At 40.4% G+C, this 19,411-nt stretch overlaps 1 protein-coding gene across 5 annotated transcripts in view; it reads left to right on the plus strand.

Moving 5' to 3' along the window:
* neto1l (neuropilin (NRP) and tolloid (TLL)-like 1, like) overlaps positions 1-19,411 on the plus strand; it is a 68,454-nt gene that overhangs the window by 44,496 nt on the left and 4,547 nt on the right. For all 5 annotated transcript variants that reach the window (XR_010094849.1, XM_063483884.1, XM_063483885.1 and 2 more), the window contains exons 6-10: positions 223-350; positions 7,527-7,609; positions 9,312-9,457; positions 14,665-14,778; positions 18,631-19,240. Coding sequence is in view for 4 of the 5 variants with exons in the window: in XM_063483884.1 (XP_063339954.1) it covers positions 223-350; positions 7,527-7,609; positions 9,312-9,457; positions 14,665-14,778; positions 18,631-19,240 (1,081 nt within the window). In the remaining variant the exon portion in view is untranslated. The remainder of the gene's footprint in view (positions 1-222; positions 351-7,526; positions 7,610-9,311; positions 9,458-14,664; positions 14,779-18,630; positions 19,241-19,411) is intronic.

Raw genomic sequence — 19,411 nt, forward strand, 5'->3', positions numbered from 1 at the left:
GTACACTCCCTCTCTCTCCCGCTTTCTGCTTTCTTTCTCTCTCTACATCCACTCTTCTTCTCTTGTCTCTCTAAAGTGTATTTATGCTGTTTTACTATCACTTATATACATACTGTGTGTTGGTGCATGTGTTATACATCTTAATCGGTGTTTGTCTGCATGAACCAAGCATGTGTGCATGCATTTGTTTTGGGTGTGTTTATACATATGTGTGTGTTTCAGCCTGTCAGTATGACATGGTTGGCCCAGAAGGTATCGTCGAGTCTCATCAGATCACCAGAGACGGAAAGGCCGGTGCCACCGAGGCCGTCGACTGTAAATGGTACATCCGTGCCCCGCCGCGCTCCAAGGTCAGTGACGTAAACTACGCTCCCATCAAACTGTGAATTTGATTTGAAGCCAAATTTTGAAATGTCACATGAAATAAAATGGAAATGAAATTGTGTCCCCATTAGCTGGGCTGATGACAGCACAACATAGTTACATCAGAAAGACTAATGTTCAGCTGACAAATCCTGGATGTATTCCTTGTGAAATTTCCGGCTTCTGTTGAGATATTGAGGATATTTTTTCTTAATAATTATCTGTTTCCTTTCTATATTTCGCCACACAGGCAGTAAGATCAGGGGTTGCATCAGGAAGCTTTGATATTACATGTCAGTTTGTCTGCAGCTGTCAGCAGTATCCCGACGTGAGTGTTTGTGGCTGGGGGGAGGACTTGTTTCCCCGCTAGGGTCAGACAGATAGGCAGAAGGGTTTATTTGGGGTCAGGCCCATTTTTTTAATCAGTGAGCTGTTGCCAAGAGGAATAGAGGGAGGGAAGAAAAAAAAGAGAGAGCTGCAGAAGGAGAGAGGACTGAACAAACAAAGAGAGGCAGGAAGCGTTACCATTGATAAAATAGCGTTGCGTTGCAGTTTGACCCTGAGGCCTGCAACAGCCTGCATTTGTTTTCCTCGCCTGTGTTTTGCACACAACCTTCCGTGCATATAGAAATACAGGACATGCATATACATGCACACCTTTGCTCCAACCCCTAATACACACTAGACATGCTTCCTTATCTACTAGAGGTACCTGTGCTGCATTAATGCATGGGATTAAGTGTTTCCTAAGGGCAGAGCAGCAGTGCAGGAAAAGGCTATATTTTACAAATGCTACCACCTCTCATATGAGTCTATATGGTTTGATCCTGTACATCCATGACTGCAGTAAATCTGCTGCTCAAATAGTGTTGGCCCTCTTCTGAGTGCATTTGAGGGGTTTGATTTAATAGCATAAGGCCACAATTTTACTTTGACTTTCATGGTTAGAACAATTCTTTCAAGGGCAGGAAGGAATTATGGTGTCTGCATAGTTAAAATGTTAAAATATTTGATCTCCCTCGTAATACTAAAACTATAAATCGTGACATTAAATAAACCCATGTTTTATATTACAGTGTCTTTTGGATCTGCGCGTGTCTGGTTTGTACGTATGTGAGAATGTATTTATAACTTTGGTCATGATGGGCTTCTTTAACTATGACTCACTTATGGCACAGACATGTGGCTTATTTATTTTTATCATTCTTATTATCTTCATTATGCCACTGTAGAGAGTCAGATGACCAAAAGAACTGGTTGTATGTAAACACTTAAAAACAAAATGTATATACATTTAATAAATATATATACATTTATTTGTCTTCTTTGCAAGCTACATAGAAATCTGCTCAATTTTAAAGACAAACAAAACCTAACCTGTAAGCTTTGGGTTTGATGTTTACCTGGAATACAGTAATGTTAGGTGTGGCTGGTGATGATCACCAAAAACCATACGCATTTAAATTGTTATTTAAAAAGAGACATTTAAGGCATTTAAGGGACATAGTACATGTTTGATTTCTTTGGTCAATAATTTAAGATCCCAGTTGCAATGCACATTTGTAACCTACTGGATTCACATCTTGGCTTTTAATCTAAATTTACCCGGAGGCTCATCAATTAGATGGAGCCACTCTCCTAGCTTGGGAGTCACGGCACCAAGTGCTCTGATTACCACTGCACCACTGTTATCTTCACCCTCCACATCTTCTCGAGCTCTTCTCTGAGCCCTTGGTGCTTCTCGTGTTCCTTCTTCCTGATGTTGCTGTCATTCGGTATCGCTAGATTGATCACTACAGCCGTCTTTTTTCGCTTGTCTACCACCGCTATATCCGGTTGGTTAGCCAGCACCATTTTGTTCATCTGTGTCTCGAAGTCCCACAGGATCTTAGCTCGGTCATTCTCCACCAAACTAGGTGGAGAATGACTTTGGGACTTCCAGGCCATACTCAGCACAGATGTTTCTGTATACTATGCCGGCCACTTTGTTATGGCATTCCATGCGTATGCCCTGCCTGCTAGCATCAGGGCCATCTTTAAACAGCTTGCACCTGGGGTCTTGCCTGGTGTGGTAGACCCCAGCCTCTATGGATCTTGTGCCTAGAGCTTACTCCTGTGCTGCCATGATTAGTGCCTCTGTGCTGCCTTTCAGTCCAGCTTTGTCCAGCCATTGGTAGGATTTCTTGATGTCAGCCACTTCCTCTATCTGCCGGTCGTACATACCATGCAGGGGCCTGTCCTTCCATGATGGTTCCTCCTCTTCCTCCTCTTTCTTAGGTTTCTGCTGCCATCGTCTCTCAGTTGGCAAGAGATGATATGCCATGATCATTATAATAAGATACTACAGCAGCATATGAAATAGTGACTTGCTCTGACTTAATGTTAATAGGAATCCATTTTTCCGAGTACGTGCATTGTTCAGTTATTCCAGGGGGTGAGGTAAGGTAGCTGTATTGTCAGCTTTACTGTGTCACTATTAGTTTCACTAATTCAGTGCTTATTAGTGATGCCATGCTATTATGGTTACTGTAGAGATCTTTTAAGATTTATAGAGTACACATTAGAGAAGCTATTAAGGCATAGTTTATATCAGATGGAGGCTGTGATTAGGTTCACAGTATTTTTTTCTACACAGGTTTTTCATACTGAACTGCAGGCTCTCTGTAATGTACACACACACACACACTGGCTTATGATATGACTGGCTGATAATGGTTCGACTGTTATTCATGGGCACAGTATTTGTTCTTATCTGGCATATTCCTCGGGTCGCATATTTCCTGCTAATGCTCTGGTTTCCCTTCAGAAATGACCTTCGGATTCAGCTGTTTTGAAAACTCAAGGCCACGGGAGTTATACAACTGCATCATCAATCAGGAGACTTACTCTCAGTCATCACATGGAAGCATACAATAAGTGTTAAATTGAAACAGTTATTAGCAGGGAGTCTTGCCAGGGTTAAAGGTTATGCTTGATTTTTTTTTTCTTTTTTTAAAAGATTGCGAAAAAATCAATTGATGCATTGCCAGTGAGCCATCAAAACAGACAAGTCAAGTTTGTGTGCATCACATGCATCCTCCGTTTGTGTGTGAATACGTTAGTTATGTGCATGAAAGAGTAACAAAGCAAGCAAGCCTGGCAGTATGATGTATTAGTTTGAATAAGTGTCACATTTCGTACTGCAGAAATGCCTCCGAGGCCAAGTCATGGGCCAGAGGCTGACAGTCATTGGCACTGATGGACAAGGCAGCAAATCAAATTTTTAATACAACTCTATCTTCTGTAAATCACAGTCCTGAAGCTCCCACCTGCACTGCAACTATTCGCACTCAGTTACACATAAAATATAAAAAACCTACAGTTTCTCTCTTTGTCTGCTTTGGTTCCTTACTACCTCTGTCAGGCAGACACATGCATGCTCACATGCTGCTGCAGAGAGGGGGACTACATTACTGTATGTATGCATGCATGGAGGTCGCACAGTGTGTAAGGCAAGGTGTTCATTTCCCTATGCTTATACACTACTGCACTACACCCAGTGTGCCAGAAACAGCAGAGATAATGACATCCTATACCGGAGGCTCTAATTAGACTGCACCGGAGCACTCCAGAGAGAAGCCGGGAGAAGGGGGTAGGAGAGGAGGTGGAAGCATGAGAAAGGAGGGGATAAGGGAAAGCAGTGCTTAATAATGCGTTTTATTGAAGATCTTAAATATATAGGGATGGAGTTTTGGGGGTGAGATGGCACATGGCAGATGGCAGAGAGAGGGATGGAGTAAAAAGGAAAGAAAGGTGGAGACTGACTGAAAAACATACCTGCAAGTAAGCAGTAATGACCATGTGTTGTTGCCAGAAGTCACAGCAATGCACCAAATTTAATACCATCACGTTACTTTACACCACCATTCATCCTCCACTTCAGAATAGATTACCCTTCACTAGGATTCACAGTGATATACATGCCTAATAAGAGTGATTTACAACAGCTTTGAACTGAAACTGCATTATATTTAAATTTATAAACTCTTCCCATCACCACTGCTCTGTTTTTTTAGGTTCTTTGGGCTATTTTCAGCGAAAACTTATTAGCTGTACTGAGGGATACATTCAGTTACCTCATCAGTTTCTCTGTTTTCCACAGAGCATCTCTGTCCCGTCTGTTTTACACAGTCTGGATTTTTCTTGCCCGCGCTGTCTGACACCTTCTACATCCTTTCAAGATAATGGTCAAAATATGGACATTCATTCTGACTGTAATGAACAGCACGCGCTGTTACAGACACCCTTTAGCAACAGAGAGAGCATATTCTTCCCCGGTCAATGATGGATTCGGCGTCATTATTGGGCGCTGCAATCAATGAAGAAGCAGCCTATTTCCCTGCTGGAGCCAATCTCTCACCGTACAAATTGGTGATTGTATCTATCTTATCCGTTGCTGTCATTCTGTGTTGTGATGCCATCTGCACTCAGATTTTTTCTTCATCATCGGCCTGTTAGGGTTTAGGAGCCGCAGAAAAACAACATCAGAAGCTTTTATTTGTGAATTTGTTAGTAACTGTTATATATTTGTCACATAATGAGGCCTTCCTGTTCACCTTCCAGTCAGTGCACACAGTAACTACATCGGTCAGATAATGAGTTTGTGTATGCAACGCCTGATCAAAGACAATACTAAAAGGATTTTTTTTTCACAGACATGCACATCCTTATGGCCTGCCATACAAAAGTACTCGAGTTAAGCATGTTAGCATGCTACAATATTAGAAACTCTCACCCTAGAAAGCCATCGGCCAGTCTGAGGGCCAGTTTTTCATTTAACTGGTTAGTGTGCAGGTCACTGGTTAGGCTTTCATAATGGTTATATATTTAAAATTAAAAGCTACATTTTCACACGATAACTGACAATTTTGAGATATCAGCAAAGGAACCGATTGATTAAAAGAAACTGAACCAAAAACCAGTATCAAAGGTTTTGAACCTTGCCACAGGTTCTGTGTATCCATATGATTATATGAAATATGAAATAGAGCTGACCTTATTCTCATTACTTGCGCATAAACCAGCTTTAGAGCCAAGACTCTGTACACAATTTTATGACAGTGCATCCGTTCAGATATTCTAACGTGATCAGTGTGGAGAAGCAGTCGATGCCCCCTTCCTCAACACCACCACTGTCATGCTTCCATCCAGAAACAGTCATGATGGTCAAGACTGGGGATTATGCTCTTTAATGGCTGTAGTTTTATTGCTTTAATTAGCCATTAGCACCAATTGAAGTCTATGCCAAAATCCTAATTTGTTCATTATATCAACATTGTTTTGCATTAGCAATTAGTCTCCGCTTGCTGAAAAAGTACTTTTATCGGTTACAGATGGCTGAATTTAGTGCATTTTTTGTGCTGTAGGTGGAAAACTTCGTGTCTAATTCTCCCACCATTCGCTGACGATGAAACGACGGGGCCAAGTGTCCTAATTAACATGCTCATTGGTGCTTTTACCAATTATTTGCCTCTTCAACTCTAGAACAGACAGAGAAAAAATTGGCAGAGAGTCCCTAACTGTAACCTTAACCTTCACTATAACCTTAAAATTTTTGCATTAAATCTGTCGTCTTTGGTAATCTGCCATATGGAAAGGGGCCATCATCCACGTATTATAAATTCTTTGTTCTTAGTCAAAGTCATTTCTGGCAGTTTTCCCTTAATCCAAAGTTTTCCTTGTTCTTAAAAACTTAGAACTTCTAAACTTAGAAACCTTTTTATATTGTACTACAATGTCAAGTGACATTCATCTCAGATCACTAACTTAATCACGGCATTATCCCAACTGCTGAGAAACCAAATTTTAGGCACTTACTGCATGTATCTCCAGTCTAAAGCTTTCAGTCATATTTCATGCTCTGTACTGGAAATCATTGTAATATTGACAAGAACACAACAGCACTCAAAGTGGCGTCAGCTTAAGTGTGTTTTCAGAGTCTCTCCCCCTCTCCCAGTGTAGAGCCATTAATATGAATGTAATCTATACACTCCCTGGGACAAATCACTTTTAGTCACATGCTTCCTATGTGATTGAGTTTATAACTGGATACATCTTTGCATCAGAAAGCCTGCAATGAATTTGACAGTATTTAATTCCACAATTGCAGTATAGGAGAGAAAACGCTGCCCCCATCCTTGTGACAGTATAGCTGAATATGATTATTTTTTATTAGACTGATTATTGACATCAGTGTGATACCTCAGGAGAATTAGCTAGCTTGTTTTCCCCCCTCTAGTCCATTTCGCTTGTCATGTTGTTGAAGCCAAGTTGACATTGCAGGGTCCATTATCCTGCTCCATCTGCAGCTTTTGTCTTTGGGTATTTAAAGCGTCAAATTTCCCTGTCACAGTCCAGGAGCCGTCCGCTCATTAACCGTAATGATGGCAAGTGCTGTGCGCGGCCGACCAGAACCATAGCTGTGATTGGGGGATCTCAGCCTGATGAATGAGTGACAGAAAATGGTGCGGAGACAGTTAGGAAGTGCAGAATAGCTACTATGAAGAGTCAAGGTGGATAGCAAGGTGGATATTTCACTCAACGAGGGATTGTTAGGATGTTAAAACAGAGCATGTGTTGTATCTGTCTTAGTTGCTTCATGAATAGTTAGACATAAGGTAAGTCTGTTATATACCAAATATGTCCTTTGGTGTATAAGTTCTTTGCATTTTAATTTTAAATGATGACATTTTTTTTGCTTAAATATCCAAAGCTGGTGGCAAAATGTCCAACATCTCCTTAAAGTTTAACAAGGTTGTAGGCTTTATGTAATTCTTTATCTCAACAGATATGGATAATGAGTGCAAAGCTAATAGACTCCGTCTGTCTTTGAGTCTTCATTTGAAATGCGTATGTAATGACTTTGTGCTAGCTGCTGTCTGTCAGTCTTATTTCATTACAGGGCTGCTATATCAGGCACTTGGATAATGACTGAGATGCCCGGGCAGTAATAGGAAAGAGCTGAAATCTTTTCTCTCACTTGTCTCTCCTCTCCGCTGTTTGCTTCACATCTTTCTTCTGTCACTTCCAAATCTTACTGTGTCCTTCAATTTTCCTCCCCTGATCGCTTCTTTTTCTTTCTCTTCTCTTTGTTGTTTTTCCCTCCTGTCTGCCTCCTCGGACAGATCTACCTGCGTTTTCTCGACTATGAGATGGCAAATTCCAATGAATGCAAGCGCAACTTTGTGGCAGTGTATGATGGCGGCAGGTGTGATTTTTTTTTTTTTTTGACATCTTTAATGTGACATGCTCTTGTTGCACAAGAGGGCTTCGTTTTAAATCTTCAGTTGTATAAATGTTACTTAACCTCACTTTACTTTATCCTCATATAACAACTTTATGCTGTTCAGTTAATGATAGGTTAGTCTTACATGAGCTTCTGGTCTGAAAACATGAAATTGAAGTCACCTAAAAAAAATCCAATTTTAATTTAAGAGGAATTGATTTCTGTCAACTGGAAACCGTTTAAGTATTTTAGCTGAGTTAAAGGGTAATCACATATTGGCTTTGTTGATGAAAGCTAGATAAAAAGAATGATGCTACTCATGTCTATATGGGAAATACAGATGAACTGAGCTGAATGACTGGAAAGGGTCAAATCACAGCATATGTAACATCACAACTTCATAATTTCCATTTATGCAGTCAAAAATGGGAGTCTTCCCCCTCAACAAACATGAAGCAATAATTTTGAGTAATATGCAATGGAAATATATAATATCAAAAGGTTAATTTATTCAAATAATTCTTTACTAAGGGAATTGTGCTTGCTATAAACTGAATGTATACCAATCGAGTAAATCAAATTTGATTAAATGTAAAATTTTACAATTGTAAAAAAAAAAAATTACATGGAAAATTTACATGCAATTAAATTATTTAAATTCAGGAATTTGGGCAGGATTTCTTTTCAAGTTTACTTACGTAAAATTTTAGGCAGCAGAAAAAAGCAGGGATGTCAAACTCGTTTTATGTCGAGGGCCACATACAGCCCACTCTGATCACGAGTGGGCCGGACTTTAACTACAGGTTTAATAGAGATATTTCATTATAAGAGAAAGAAGTGCAGTTCCAACAGTACATCTCAGTCTTTCTACATGATATATAAATGCTGCTGTAGCAAATGAAAGAAATGTGTCAGCATGACTGTTTGGGCTTTAGCTGTAAGAAATAAATGTGTACAGTTCAAAAACTGTCCTGTAATTATAACACTGAGCTTACAGAAAATGTCAAAATGTCTAAAACTTATTAAAATACACTTAATTGTCCAAAAATGTAAGGCCTCTTTCACATTTTCTAAAGCTATCCATTGGGCCGGACTGGAGTCCTTGCCAGGGCGATTCTGGCCCCTTGGCTTTATGTTCGACACCCCTGCTTTAGAGGATCTGGATGCTGGATTTTATTAGCTGTGGGTAGAACCAGGTCAGGCTATCCATTCCAGTCCTCATGATAAGCTACACTAACCAACTGCTGACTGTAGATTTGCAGTTTAAGGACAGATATGAGAGCGGTATTGATCTTCTTATCTAACTCACAGCATGCAAGCTGCACACTTGCTTCTCGCGCACTTCTCACAAACAAGTCTATTAATATAAAGTAACCTGTTTTTAATCTCCAAATAATGAGATTTTGAAATCCAGATTAAAGAAAACAATATTTGATACACTGAGATAAGGATATAATTGAATCACTATCTACTACACACTTGAGCTCAGCGGCAGTTTATTATCTTGAGAGATTCAGAATATTTAGCAGTGATCAGACGATAACAGCCCAGAAAAAAAAACAAAAAAACATTAAAGCAACCAGGACTGCTCTTTCCAACACTGTGGATTATTAAGATGCACAGTGACTGCCTATGTTACTGGATAATAAAATATGCATGCTTATCTCATCCCGTCATGTCTCAGTTCAGTGGAAGACCTGAAGAGCAAGTTCTGCTCCACGGTGGCCAACGACATCATGCTGGTTTCCACGCTGGGAGTCATCAGGATGTGGGCAGACGAGGCCAGCCGCAAAAGTCGCTTCCGCATCCTTTTCACAACCTACCAAGAACGTAAGCTGATGTTTACTGCAGTATGATCTACCTGCTTAGGCAGCTTTCTTCATCTGGTCTTTGCTTAATTGCAGTCGCCAAAATAAAAGCACCTACAAACTGTGAGATTGCTGCACTCTTATAAGTTTATGTAAACCTAAGAAACTTGTGTACAATATCATGTTTGGTCTGTGCAGACAGTGCAATGCAAATACCTGCTGAAACACACACACACATGACACATTATTACTTCCTCTGATATTTGTTTTTCATGCTAAACCCCCCGCGGTGCAGTCATAATAACAGCTGGTCGACACATCGTGCAAACAAGGCTTTTGCCTCAACTAGATTTTCTTCTTAATTGAGTGTCGATCAGTGTGTAATTTCATGCTGCATTCCTGTTGGTTGCCTAGTAATCGCAGGTTATAGAGGCATTTACATTTTCCCACGCTATGTTCAGTTGCAGAATTATTCCAATAACGAGTTTTAAAACACAATCAGAGATATCACTGTGATTCTTCCACATTGGTCATATTTCATCTGGAATCTTTCGTCATAGGAAATGGTCTATAATGAGTTTCCATTAAGATTCATAATAATGTAAACAGCAGCAAGCAGGAAACCACGGAACACCATTTCCATCACAGGGAATCTTGCCTGTGGGTAAATGTGAAGATGACAGCACAGGTGGATTTGAGTTCAGCTCTGCTGCATTAACACAGGTGGAGCATCTGCACCAGCTAATTCCTTTGTTTAAAATAGGTAGAGACTGTGACTGCGCCAAACCTACAATATGTTCACATCTACCTGTTTTGTTTCAGCCAAAAAAATCTGAGCAAGACTGAAATTCACACAAACACACTCAAAGTCTGTCTATTTCTCATTCAGCGGATTTTCATTGATAGAGATAGTCGTGTGGAGAGGCCGTTCTTTGTACTAGCGACATGAATGAAGAGGGTCTGGGGCCCATTAGTCTACACCGTGTCAGCGTCAGTCGGTGCCTTTTAATGACAAGGACACGAGGAAATAGGTGCACGCAGCTGCACACTATTGAGCGTTTTCAGAAACTGAATGGGGCTTCTTTCTGAATGTAGATCTAAATCTTAGAATATTATTTTCAAACTGTTTAAATGAACGACTTACTGCATTTTAAAGTTATTTTAATGCTTTTTGCTGCCATTTCAAAAGGACTGGAACCACTGACATTATCATTTGTGAGAAGAACCATTAACTCATAAAAAGAGAGGTTTAATAAAAGACTGAACTGCAATCTGTTTATCACTTTACACACCTGCACCTTGTCTTCATTGGCTGTTTATTGTGTGCTTGTGCTTAGCTTAATCAGTAAGCAACTGCAATAGCGACAGAGTTGTTTACGTTGTGAAGTCAGTGTCCCCTTTGTGAGGCCCTTTCACCAAGCAGAGCCAGGATGTGCTGTTGCCGGGGCAACGCCTCTGCCTAAGTCACTCAGGCGATCCCCAGCCAGACCTCAGCCTTTAGAGCAGCATCCACCACAGCTCAGCAGCACTGCAGCAACCCTGTCAACAGTGAATGCACTAATATACCAGAGCTGCGAAAAACGCAAACAATTCAGACTTTGCTTGTTTTACGCTCCTTATCTGTTCTCAGGACAGATCTATTTGCTTCTATTTGATATGTATAAAGTGGTGTTCTGTTTTTGAAAACGTACTATATTGTTTTTTTATTAAGATGCCAAAACACAGTTAATAACATGTATTCCTGAAGAGAAGAGTTTGTTTTAGCAGTTAATTGTTCCCCTTGACAATAACATTTTTGGTTTTAGCAGATTTCTAAAAAGTTTGCGTTTTTTTTTATGACAGGTGGTCTGATAAATTTGAAAAGCACTGTATTTGATATTGTTAGACACATTTACTGAACAGGTGCCCTCGGGTCTATTGTTTCAGTTACATGAACAAAACATTGATTTTTCTGCTGTTTGTTTTTAATGAACACATCATATATTCCGACTATTTAAATGAGTCATTGAACATTTATGTGAGATAAAAGATCCCCCGTTAAACAGCCAAATGTAAGCTTAGAAAAAGCAATGTCAAAATATAGTTTAGATTTAGTTTTAACAAATAAAATGACTTTTTATTGCACAGAAATGTAACAAAAAGAAAAATGAAAGCTCAGAACAGCAAAAACCAGCTGATATGAAAAAAACTAATGGCGTAAATCTGAATAGCTTTCATGCCCTATGTGATCACTGCAGATGAGTGACTCTGCTGTGCGCGCATGCAGCTGCTTATAGCCCAATTGTTACCATAAGTGCTCCCCAGCCATGGAGATCCTAAACCATTGGATGTTTGTTCCCAGCCGTTGGTTCCCAGTGGAACCAGCGGCTCTTGGAGTACCGTTCAGACCTGCTGACACCCGGCAAACTGCTCATGTGGGAAACGCAATGTTCTCAAACACAAACATGCAGCTTTACCATCTGTGAAGAGTTTACACCTGCTGACACTAGCACTGAACTTTACTGCTGCCATCCTCTCTCTCACATACACACACACATGCACGCACACACAGAAGCGCATAAACAGCCCTGCTATGAAGGTAGTATACAGTTACAAATGTGAAGCACAAGTGATACCTACCTCTACCCAAGAACCAATTATGTCTTAGGTGATAAATGTACGCTTGCGACATCTCAGCTGTCAGCATTGTTACGGCTCATCTGCAACACGTCTCCGGGGTTGCAGATGGAAATTTGCTCTGGCTTCACTACACATGTCACTTTTTGCTTATAGGAAAGCTTCTTTACTGTGTGCATGAAAGAGTTTGAGACCAACACAATATGCTAATGCCTGTCAGCGTGCTTGGTCTTAGATTAGATTATATCATCTGTAAGCACTCTGGTTGCTTTGCAGGTAGAAAGCTTTGGAAGGATTATGGAGAGACTGTAGTGCTGGGCATTGTAAAAAATCAGTACCAGATGCACTCTGCTGGGTAGTGTTACTGTATTTATTATCAGCAGTATTGAAATCTAGATAATCATAGCAGAAAATAAAAAAGAAGCATCAAAAAGTCCGTGGAGTAACAGAAAATAACTCTATGTGTAAAAAAAAACAAGACTCAGGTAGGTGCTGACTATCCCAAATCATAACACGTGAGAGCTTGCATTATTGCATGTGTACCAAACAAAAAAGATCTTTATTAAAAAATCACTCATGACAAAAAACAAAGACTCATCAAACGCATCTCATAGAAATATTATAACTGCACTTTAAATCAAAACCCCATGAAGCAGAGATCTACAGTAGATTGAATTTAAAGATTCATGATAACCAGGTGTTGCTTATAGCACTTCACTGCAGACTCCTCTTTGCTCTTAGACCCTGCTCTGCAGAGACACCCAGACTATTTTCATCAGCCACTCATTTACGACTTAATTTATGCTTCCAGCAGCGACTGTGGACATTTCTGTGTGGGCAAAAGGGCACTTTTATTACAGAATGTCTTGAAATTAATTTTGCAGGAGATTAGTGTAGATCACGCTCTTTATAACATCTGGTCTCACCCTGCCTTGAGTGGAAAACGAGAAGGCGTGGGCTCCCTCTGGTGGCTGTTAGCAAAAACAAACTGTCACAGCTTTGGTGTGGAGAGTACTACATGACATAAAGGATTAGAAAAACAGACTGAGGCTGGGGGGAGAAAATGAGAAGAGGAGTATTAGAACACACACAGAGAGCCAATATGACTCAGGAAATGCTGGCAAAGGCCCAGACAGGATGGGTTACAGAGAGAGATACAGATAAGTCACTCTAATTTGGTGTGTTATTATTCACTTGGGATGAGAACTGGGATGAAAACAGCCATACATCACAGCGGTAACACTGTCAAATAGTCCCCAGTTCTGCCATACCACTGGCAAGCTGCTTTAGCACCAGTGCCAGTGTTGTGTGTGAGTGGGGAGAAGGTGAGAGATAAAGAGAGACAGTAAGAGACATGCAAGAGACCAGGGAAGGACAGCTCCTCTGCAACAAAACAGCCAGCAGCTAAACAGAGCCATCCATTCTCTTCACATGTCACTCACTTTTAAAACACAGAGAAACTGAAAGCGATCCTGCATTACTTCTGCTTTCTGCATCCTTTTCACATAAAGCCATGTGCATGGAGCAGACATATTCAGCTTCGTATGCTTTAGGGATACTTTTGCAACAGGAGGGTCAGGTGATAAAAGACATCTATCATCTATCTATCAGTCTGATTTGGTGTTGAGGATGTACATAACTTTGCAAATCTAAGCCGCGTTTCCAGGTTCTTTTTAGAGAAAAGAGACTTTCTCCTAGCAACCCAAACTTGCCATACTTTCTTGAACTTTAACATTTGACATACTAATTGAGCCCTGGCAAGCCTGAGATGTAGATCTTGGGAGGGGGGCAGCATTGTCCTAACACTCAACTGAATGTTGCACATCCGAATATTGCCAAAACCTCTGCTTTTATAGAGGTGCTCAAATTTGCTCGTGATCATTTAATCAAATGTGTCTGATTAGCAGCACCTGGCTGCTACTTACCCTCTTAAATCATAGGGAAGCAAGAAGGGTGTACTCAGATTTTCACCTAACTACATACGGTAATCCGAAAACTTTCTTTTTCACGTGAACGTGAAAATACCGTGTATAATAGCCTGCGACATCAGCACATTGATTTGAAGGCCATGTCTTTCTGATGAATGGCTCCTCTTCCTCACACTGAGACAAAACACGTGAATGTTGTGTCTCCGTCAGGTCAGACCATGGGGGCAGGTGTCACGGTGAACAAATAAACAACATGCAGTATAAATAGAAAGGATTTGTTTTGGGTGTGTGTGCGCAAAGGATTGTAAAATGTCATGACTTTTTCTCCAGACACCCCGCACACTCACACACATACAGCTCGCACACATAACAAGAAATTCATTCATATCCACAAGTTGTCTCTCCAAATGTTTGAAGAGGAGGGTGAGAATGAAAATTCATGAAGAACAGATGGGTTCAGGGGAAGCAGGTTTGAACTGAGTCTGAAAATATGCCACGCTGGACTTCTGCTCTACTTCTTATAATGATCAGTACAGTAGCGCATGTAATTGTCCTTCGTGCTTGCTGTTTTTAGAGATGGTAAATATACTAAAAATTGCATTGAACTTGTCCTGTGAACTGAATGTGCAAATATAAATAAACTTCTTTATGTCTTAATTGCTCATTGTGCTCTCTCCCCTTCCAGCTCCATGCGATGCAGATGCCTTCTTCTGTCACAGTAACATGTGCATAAATAACACACTCGTGTGTAATGGCATGCAGAACTGTGTCTACCCCTGGGATGAGAACCAGTGTAAAGGTGAGATGTTACATGTAGTTATCTGACCCCTCATGTCACAGCTTTAGCAGATTTCCAACAGCTAGTCACAGCAACACACAAAGATAGGAGTGGATGTTTAAATGTTTCAGCACCATGGAGAGTGACACACAGAGAAACCTGCCACTTCTTGCTATATGCCACCCCCTTCTTCCTTCTCCCTCTCCTCCCTCACCCAAATTTGAACCCATCGTCAAACTGATCCAAGCTGATGCCACTCCACTGTCCTTTGTAGTCCCCTATTTTGAGCTAATGCCCATTTTTTTCATTTCCTCTGTTGCTCAGTCCTTCTCTCCTCTCAGAATAGTAATGCCACCAAATCCATACATTGATCCCAAACATCTTGTTACTGAATGTTCATAATTTATAATGAGGAGGTTTGCTGATTGTAGTCTCTTAGATCTTATTCAGTAATTTAAGAAAGTGGAGTAAGATTGACTAGTTGTTTTTTTTTCTTTTTATAATGCAGCATCCTTCTTATTCAATACATGTATTTTTTAGACTATTAAAGTGTTTTGCCTGGTTTGCAAGTAAGATGTGTTCTTGCTATATTATTTTGTATATATTTTCTCCCTCAGATCGAAAAGTTGCACAGAAAAGATGCTTGCGTATTCTGAATGTGCACTCTAACCCTCTGAAGCTTTAAGCAGAACCGCTGAAAAATTTTATCAATTAGGTAAATCCTGCGTGACCTATTACTCACTCAGACTACCAGATACCTTTCCAGCCTACAGTCTGAGTTTGAAATTGTGCAGAAATCAGCAAGAAGAGGGCTTGTCTCTCAGACTCCTACTCTGCTCTGGTAGTGTGTTGGCCCCACATTTGTCCTCATTAGCAGTAAAATGTCAAGTTTCATTTCTTTCTCCTTTACATGTCTGAATGTAACCATTTGCTGTCATTGAAGCTCAGTCCACTGCACTACAAGTTCATCAAGCATTTAAATGTCACAGACCGTCACCCTGATTGGCTCTCTGTACTGTGTGTGCGTGTCTTTATAGTAACCCGTGTAATAAATAGATTAAAGCTGTGATCCTGTAATAAAATATAAGTTCATCTGTTTGATAATTCATGGAAGTCTGCATTTAATCTTAAGCTTAAGCTCTTTTAAAGGACATACCAGACCATTTGCTCATCCCATCACTAATTCCCATTTAGAAATTCTTCTAATGTTATGTATAATTGGTCCTTAAATTCAGACAAAAGCATGCTTCCAATTTCAGTGTAAGTGGCAGCTTTCATGTTGCTATCTAGCTAGGCAATTAAGACAATAACCACTAAAAAGTTTCATTTATTGGTTGACGATGCAAATCTCTATCTGATGTTATAATGTTGTAAGATAGCTTAAGTTAAAATAAAAACTCAAGTCTAAAGTAAAGCATGGCAAAATCTCTTCATCAGACATTTTTGTTTTGTGGTTTAGAGATTTTTTTTTCTGTTAGCGTCTACAAATTTGTACTGACCTGGTTAATGGTTCAGTTTGGTTGGACTTGGATAGTTAGAAGTGGATACTGTAAGCAGAAAATCCTATAGAGCAGGACTGAGCTGTGTTAGTTCACACTGTTCCCCCACAAAATAACCAGTATGAAATCCTCAGAGTGATGCAAAATGTGCTGGTTATCAAGGCTTGTGCTGTACTACAGTAAACAAGGCATGCTAACTAACTTGTATTATGCTTCATTCCCTTTCTCTTATAAAGGCTTAAAAAGCATTTAGTTGTGTTTGTCTTAAAATATATTTGCACTTGGTTTTAAAATGTTACCACAACCTCTGTATCCAGTGTCAATCACATGTCCCCAAAGTGTCAAGCTGACTTTTGAAGATTTCTACTCTGTCTGCGTGACTTCTCCTACTAAGTCGTTTAACCATTTTTTTCATCCACCTGTTAACAGTCAAGTGCAGCATTTGTTAGGATTGACTTGCAAAGAAATGAAGTGTTTCAAGAATCAATATGGCTGTACGGGCTGTTCTAGTGGTTGAGCTGGCAGGACAAAAGTCATTTGTAAAAGGGCATGTGATGAAATAAAAAGGAAACAACAGACAATGTTTTATTTTCATTTTTTTTCCCTTAAAGACCAAACAGATACAGTGGTGTGAAAACGTGTTTGCCCCCTTCCTGATTTCCTATTTTTGTATGTTTGTCGCACTTAAATGTTTCAGATTATCAAACAAAGTTAAATATTAGACAAAGATCGCACAAGTAAACACAAAATGCTGTTTCTAAATTAAGGTGTTTATTTTTAAAATCCCCAAAAGATAGACCAAAAAGTAGGCCAGACATCATGCCACGGTCCAAGAAGTTCAGGAAAAAGTGAGAAACAAAGTAATTGCGATCTCTCAGTCTGGAGAAGGTTATAAAGCCATTTCTAAAGCTGTGGGACTCCAGTGAAGACACAAGCCATTATCCACAAATGCCAAAAACATGGACCAGTAATGAACCTTCCCAGGAGTGGCTGGCTGACCAAAATTACTTCTAGAGCACAGAAATGACTCATCCAGGAGGTAACAAAAGACCTCACAACAACATCCAAAGAACTGAGGGCCTTACTTGCCTCAGTTAAGGTCAGTGTTCATGACTCTACTGTAACAAAGAGACTCGGCAAAAATGGCCTGCATGGCAGAGTTCCAAGACGAAAACCACCGCTGAGCAAAAGAAACTTAAAGGCTCACCTCAGTTTTGCCAGAAAATATCTTGACGATCCCCAAGACTTATGGGAAAATACTTTGTGGACTGACAAGGCAAAAGTTGAACTTTCTGGAAGGTGTGTGTTCCATTACATCTGGTGTAAAAGTAACACAGCATTTCAGGAAAGCGACATCATACCTACAGTAAAATATGGTGGTGGTAGTGTGATGGCATGGGGCTGTTTTGCTGCGTGGAAGACTTCTGCTGTCTCCTAAAACATCCTGAAGGAGAATGTCTGGCCATCTGTTTGTGAACTCAAGCTGAAGCGCACTTGGGTTTGCAGCAGAGCAATTATCCAAAACACACCAGCAAGTCCACCTCTAAATGGCTTAAGAAAAACAAAATGAAGAATTTGGAGTGGCCTATTCAAAGTCCTGACCTGTCCAGTCCTGTCCGATTGAGATGCTGTGGCATGACCATAAAATAGCGGTTCATTCTCGAAAACCCTCCAATGTGGCTGAATAATAACAATTCTGCAAAGATGAGTGGGCAAGAATTCCTCCACAGCGTTGTAAAAGACTCATTGCCAGTTATCGCAAACACTTGACTGCAGTTGTTACTGCTATGGGTGACACAACCAGTTATTAGGTTTTCTCTTTTTCACACAGGGCTATGTAGGTTTGTACTTTTTTTCCCCCCATTATATTAAACACCTTCATTTAGAAACTGCATTTGTGTTTACTTTTGTTGTCTTTTCTAAAAATTTTTGATGATCTGAAACATTTAAGTGTGACAAACATACAAAAAACAGGAAATCAGGAAGGGGGAAAGACACCTTTTTACAGCACTGTATGTATGTAAACATGTGGCCTACAAAAGACGTGGTCAAATGTGTGAAGTGGTTAAATCACAGCAGGTCTTGGCGGTTGTTTTAACTTATAATCATTGCTGACCACTTCTGGTCTAATTGCCTGAAATACATTTTAAAAGTAAGTTAAATCAGGCTCTTAGTGTTAACACTGTACAATTACTGTTTCCTGGAGGGGTTTATCTTAGTAAATTAACTGTGAACACGCTTAGTAATCTCATTTCTGCTTTCTTATTGTGATGATGATCTTAAGAAGCCTTACAAGACATCCCTCAGGATTATATTGCATTCACATAAAAAAACTTTACCTTTTTTGTTTTGCTGTTTTTCTCCCACACTACAGAAAAGAGGAAAGCCAACATCCTGGACAACCTGAACAACACTAATGGGACCATAATTGGCGTCACCTGTTGCATTGTCTTCATTCTCCTCATCATCTCTGTTATTGTCCAGATCAAGCAGCCACGCAAAAAGTATATCTTGCGACGTGAGGACTTTGACCCCACCATGTTCCAGGAGGTCTTTGAGCCACCTCACTATGAGCTGTGTACGTTACGGAGTGCCACCACACCCACAGCGGCCTCAGCAGACTTAGTCGACCTGGCGGAAGACTTTGAGAACTACCACGCCCTTCGCCGTGCCTCTTCCCGCTGCGTTCACGATCACCACTGTGGCTCCTCCTCCAACCCCCAGCTGTCACTCAGTGGACGAGGGAGCCGGGGCAACTTGAGCGCCCGTGACGCTGCGGCTGCCACTCTGCTCACAGACCTTCCGCAGCCTTCCATGGCAGTGCGGCCGTTGTTGCCAGCCACGGGAAACCGCAGGAGCATCTTGGTCATGAAGCACAGCTACTCACAAGAGGCAGCAGACAATGGATGTGACCTGGAAGACGACCTGGAAGAAGTTCCCACCACCAGCCACCGGCTTTCACGCCACGAAAAGGCAGTACAGCGGTCAGTATCCATAGATTTCTGATCAGGGAAGAGCAACAACCCCAGAGTTAACTATGGGGATGTTTTGAGATATATGTGGGATATTTACATTTATTTTTGCATTCCTCTCATTTTAGCTTCCTATTTTCTTTTATTATTTTGATATTACAATAACCTTTATTTTTGCATTGA

This window comes from Pelmatolapia mariae, linkage group LG9 (genome assembly GCF_036321145.2).
Source record: "Pelmatolapia mariae isolate MD_Pm_ZW linkage group LG9, Pm_UMD_F_2, whole genome shotgun sequence".
Lineage (NCBI taxonomy): Eukaryota > Metazoa > Chordata > Actinopteri > Cichliformes > Cichlidae > Pelmatolapia > Pelmatolapia mariae.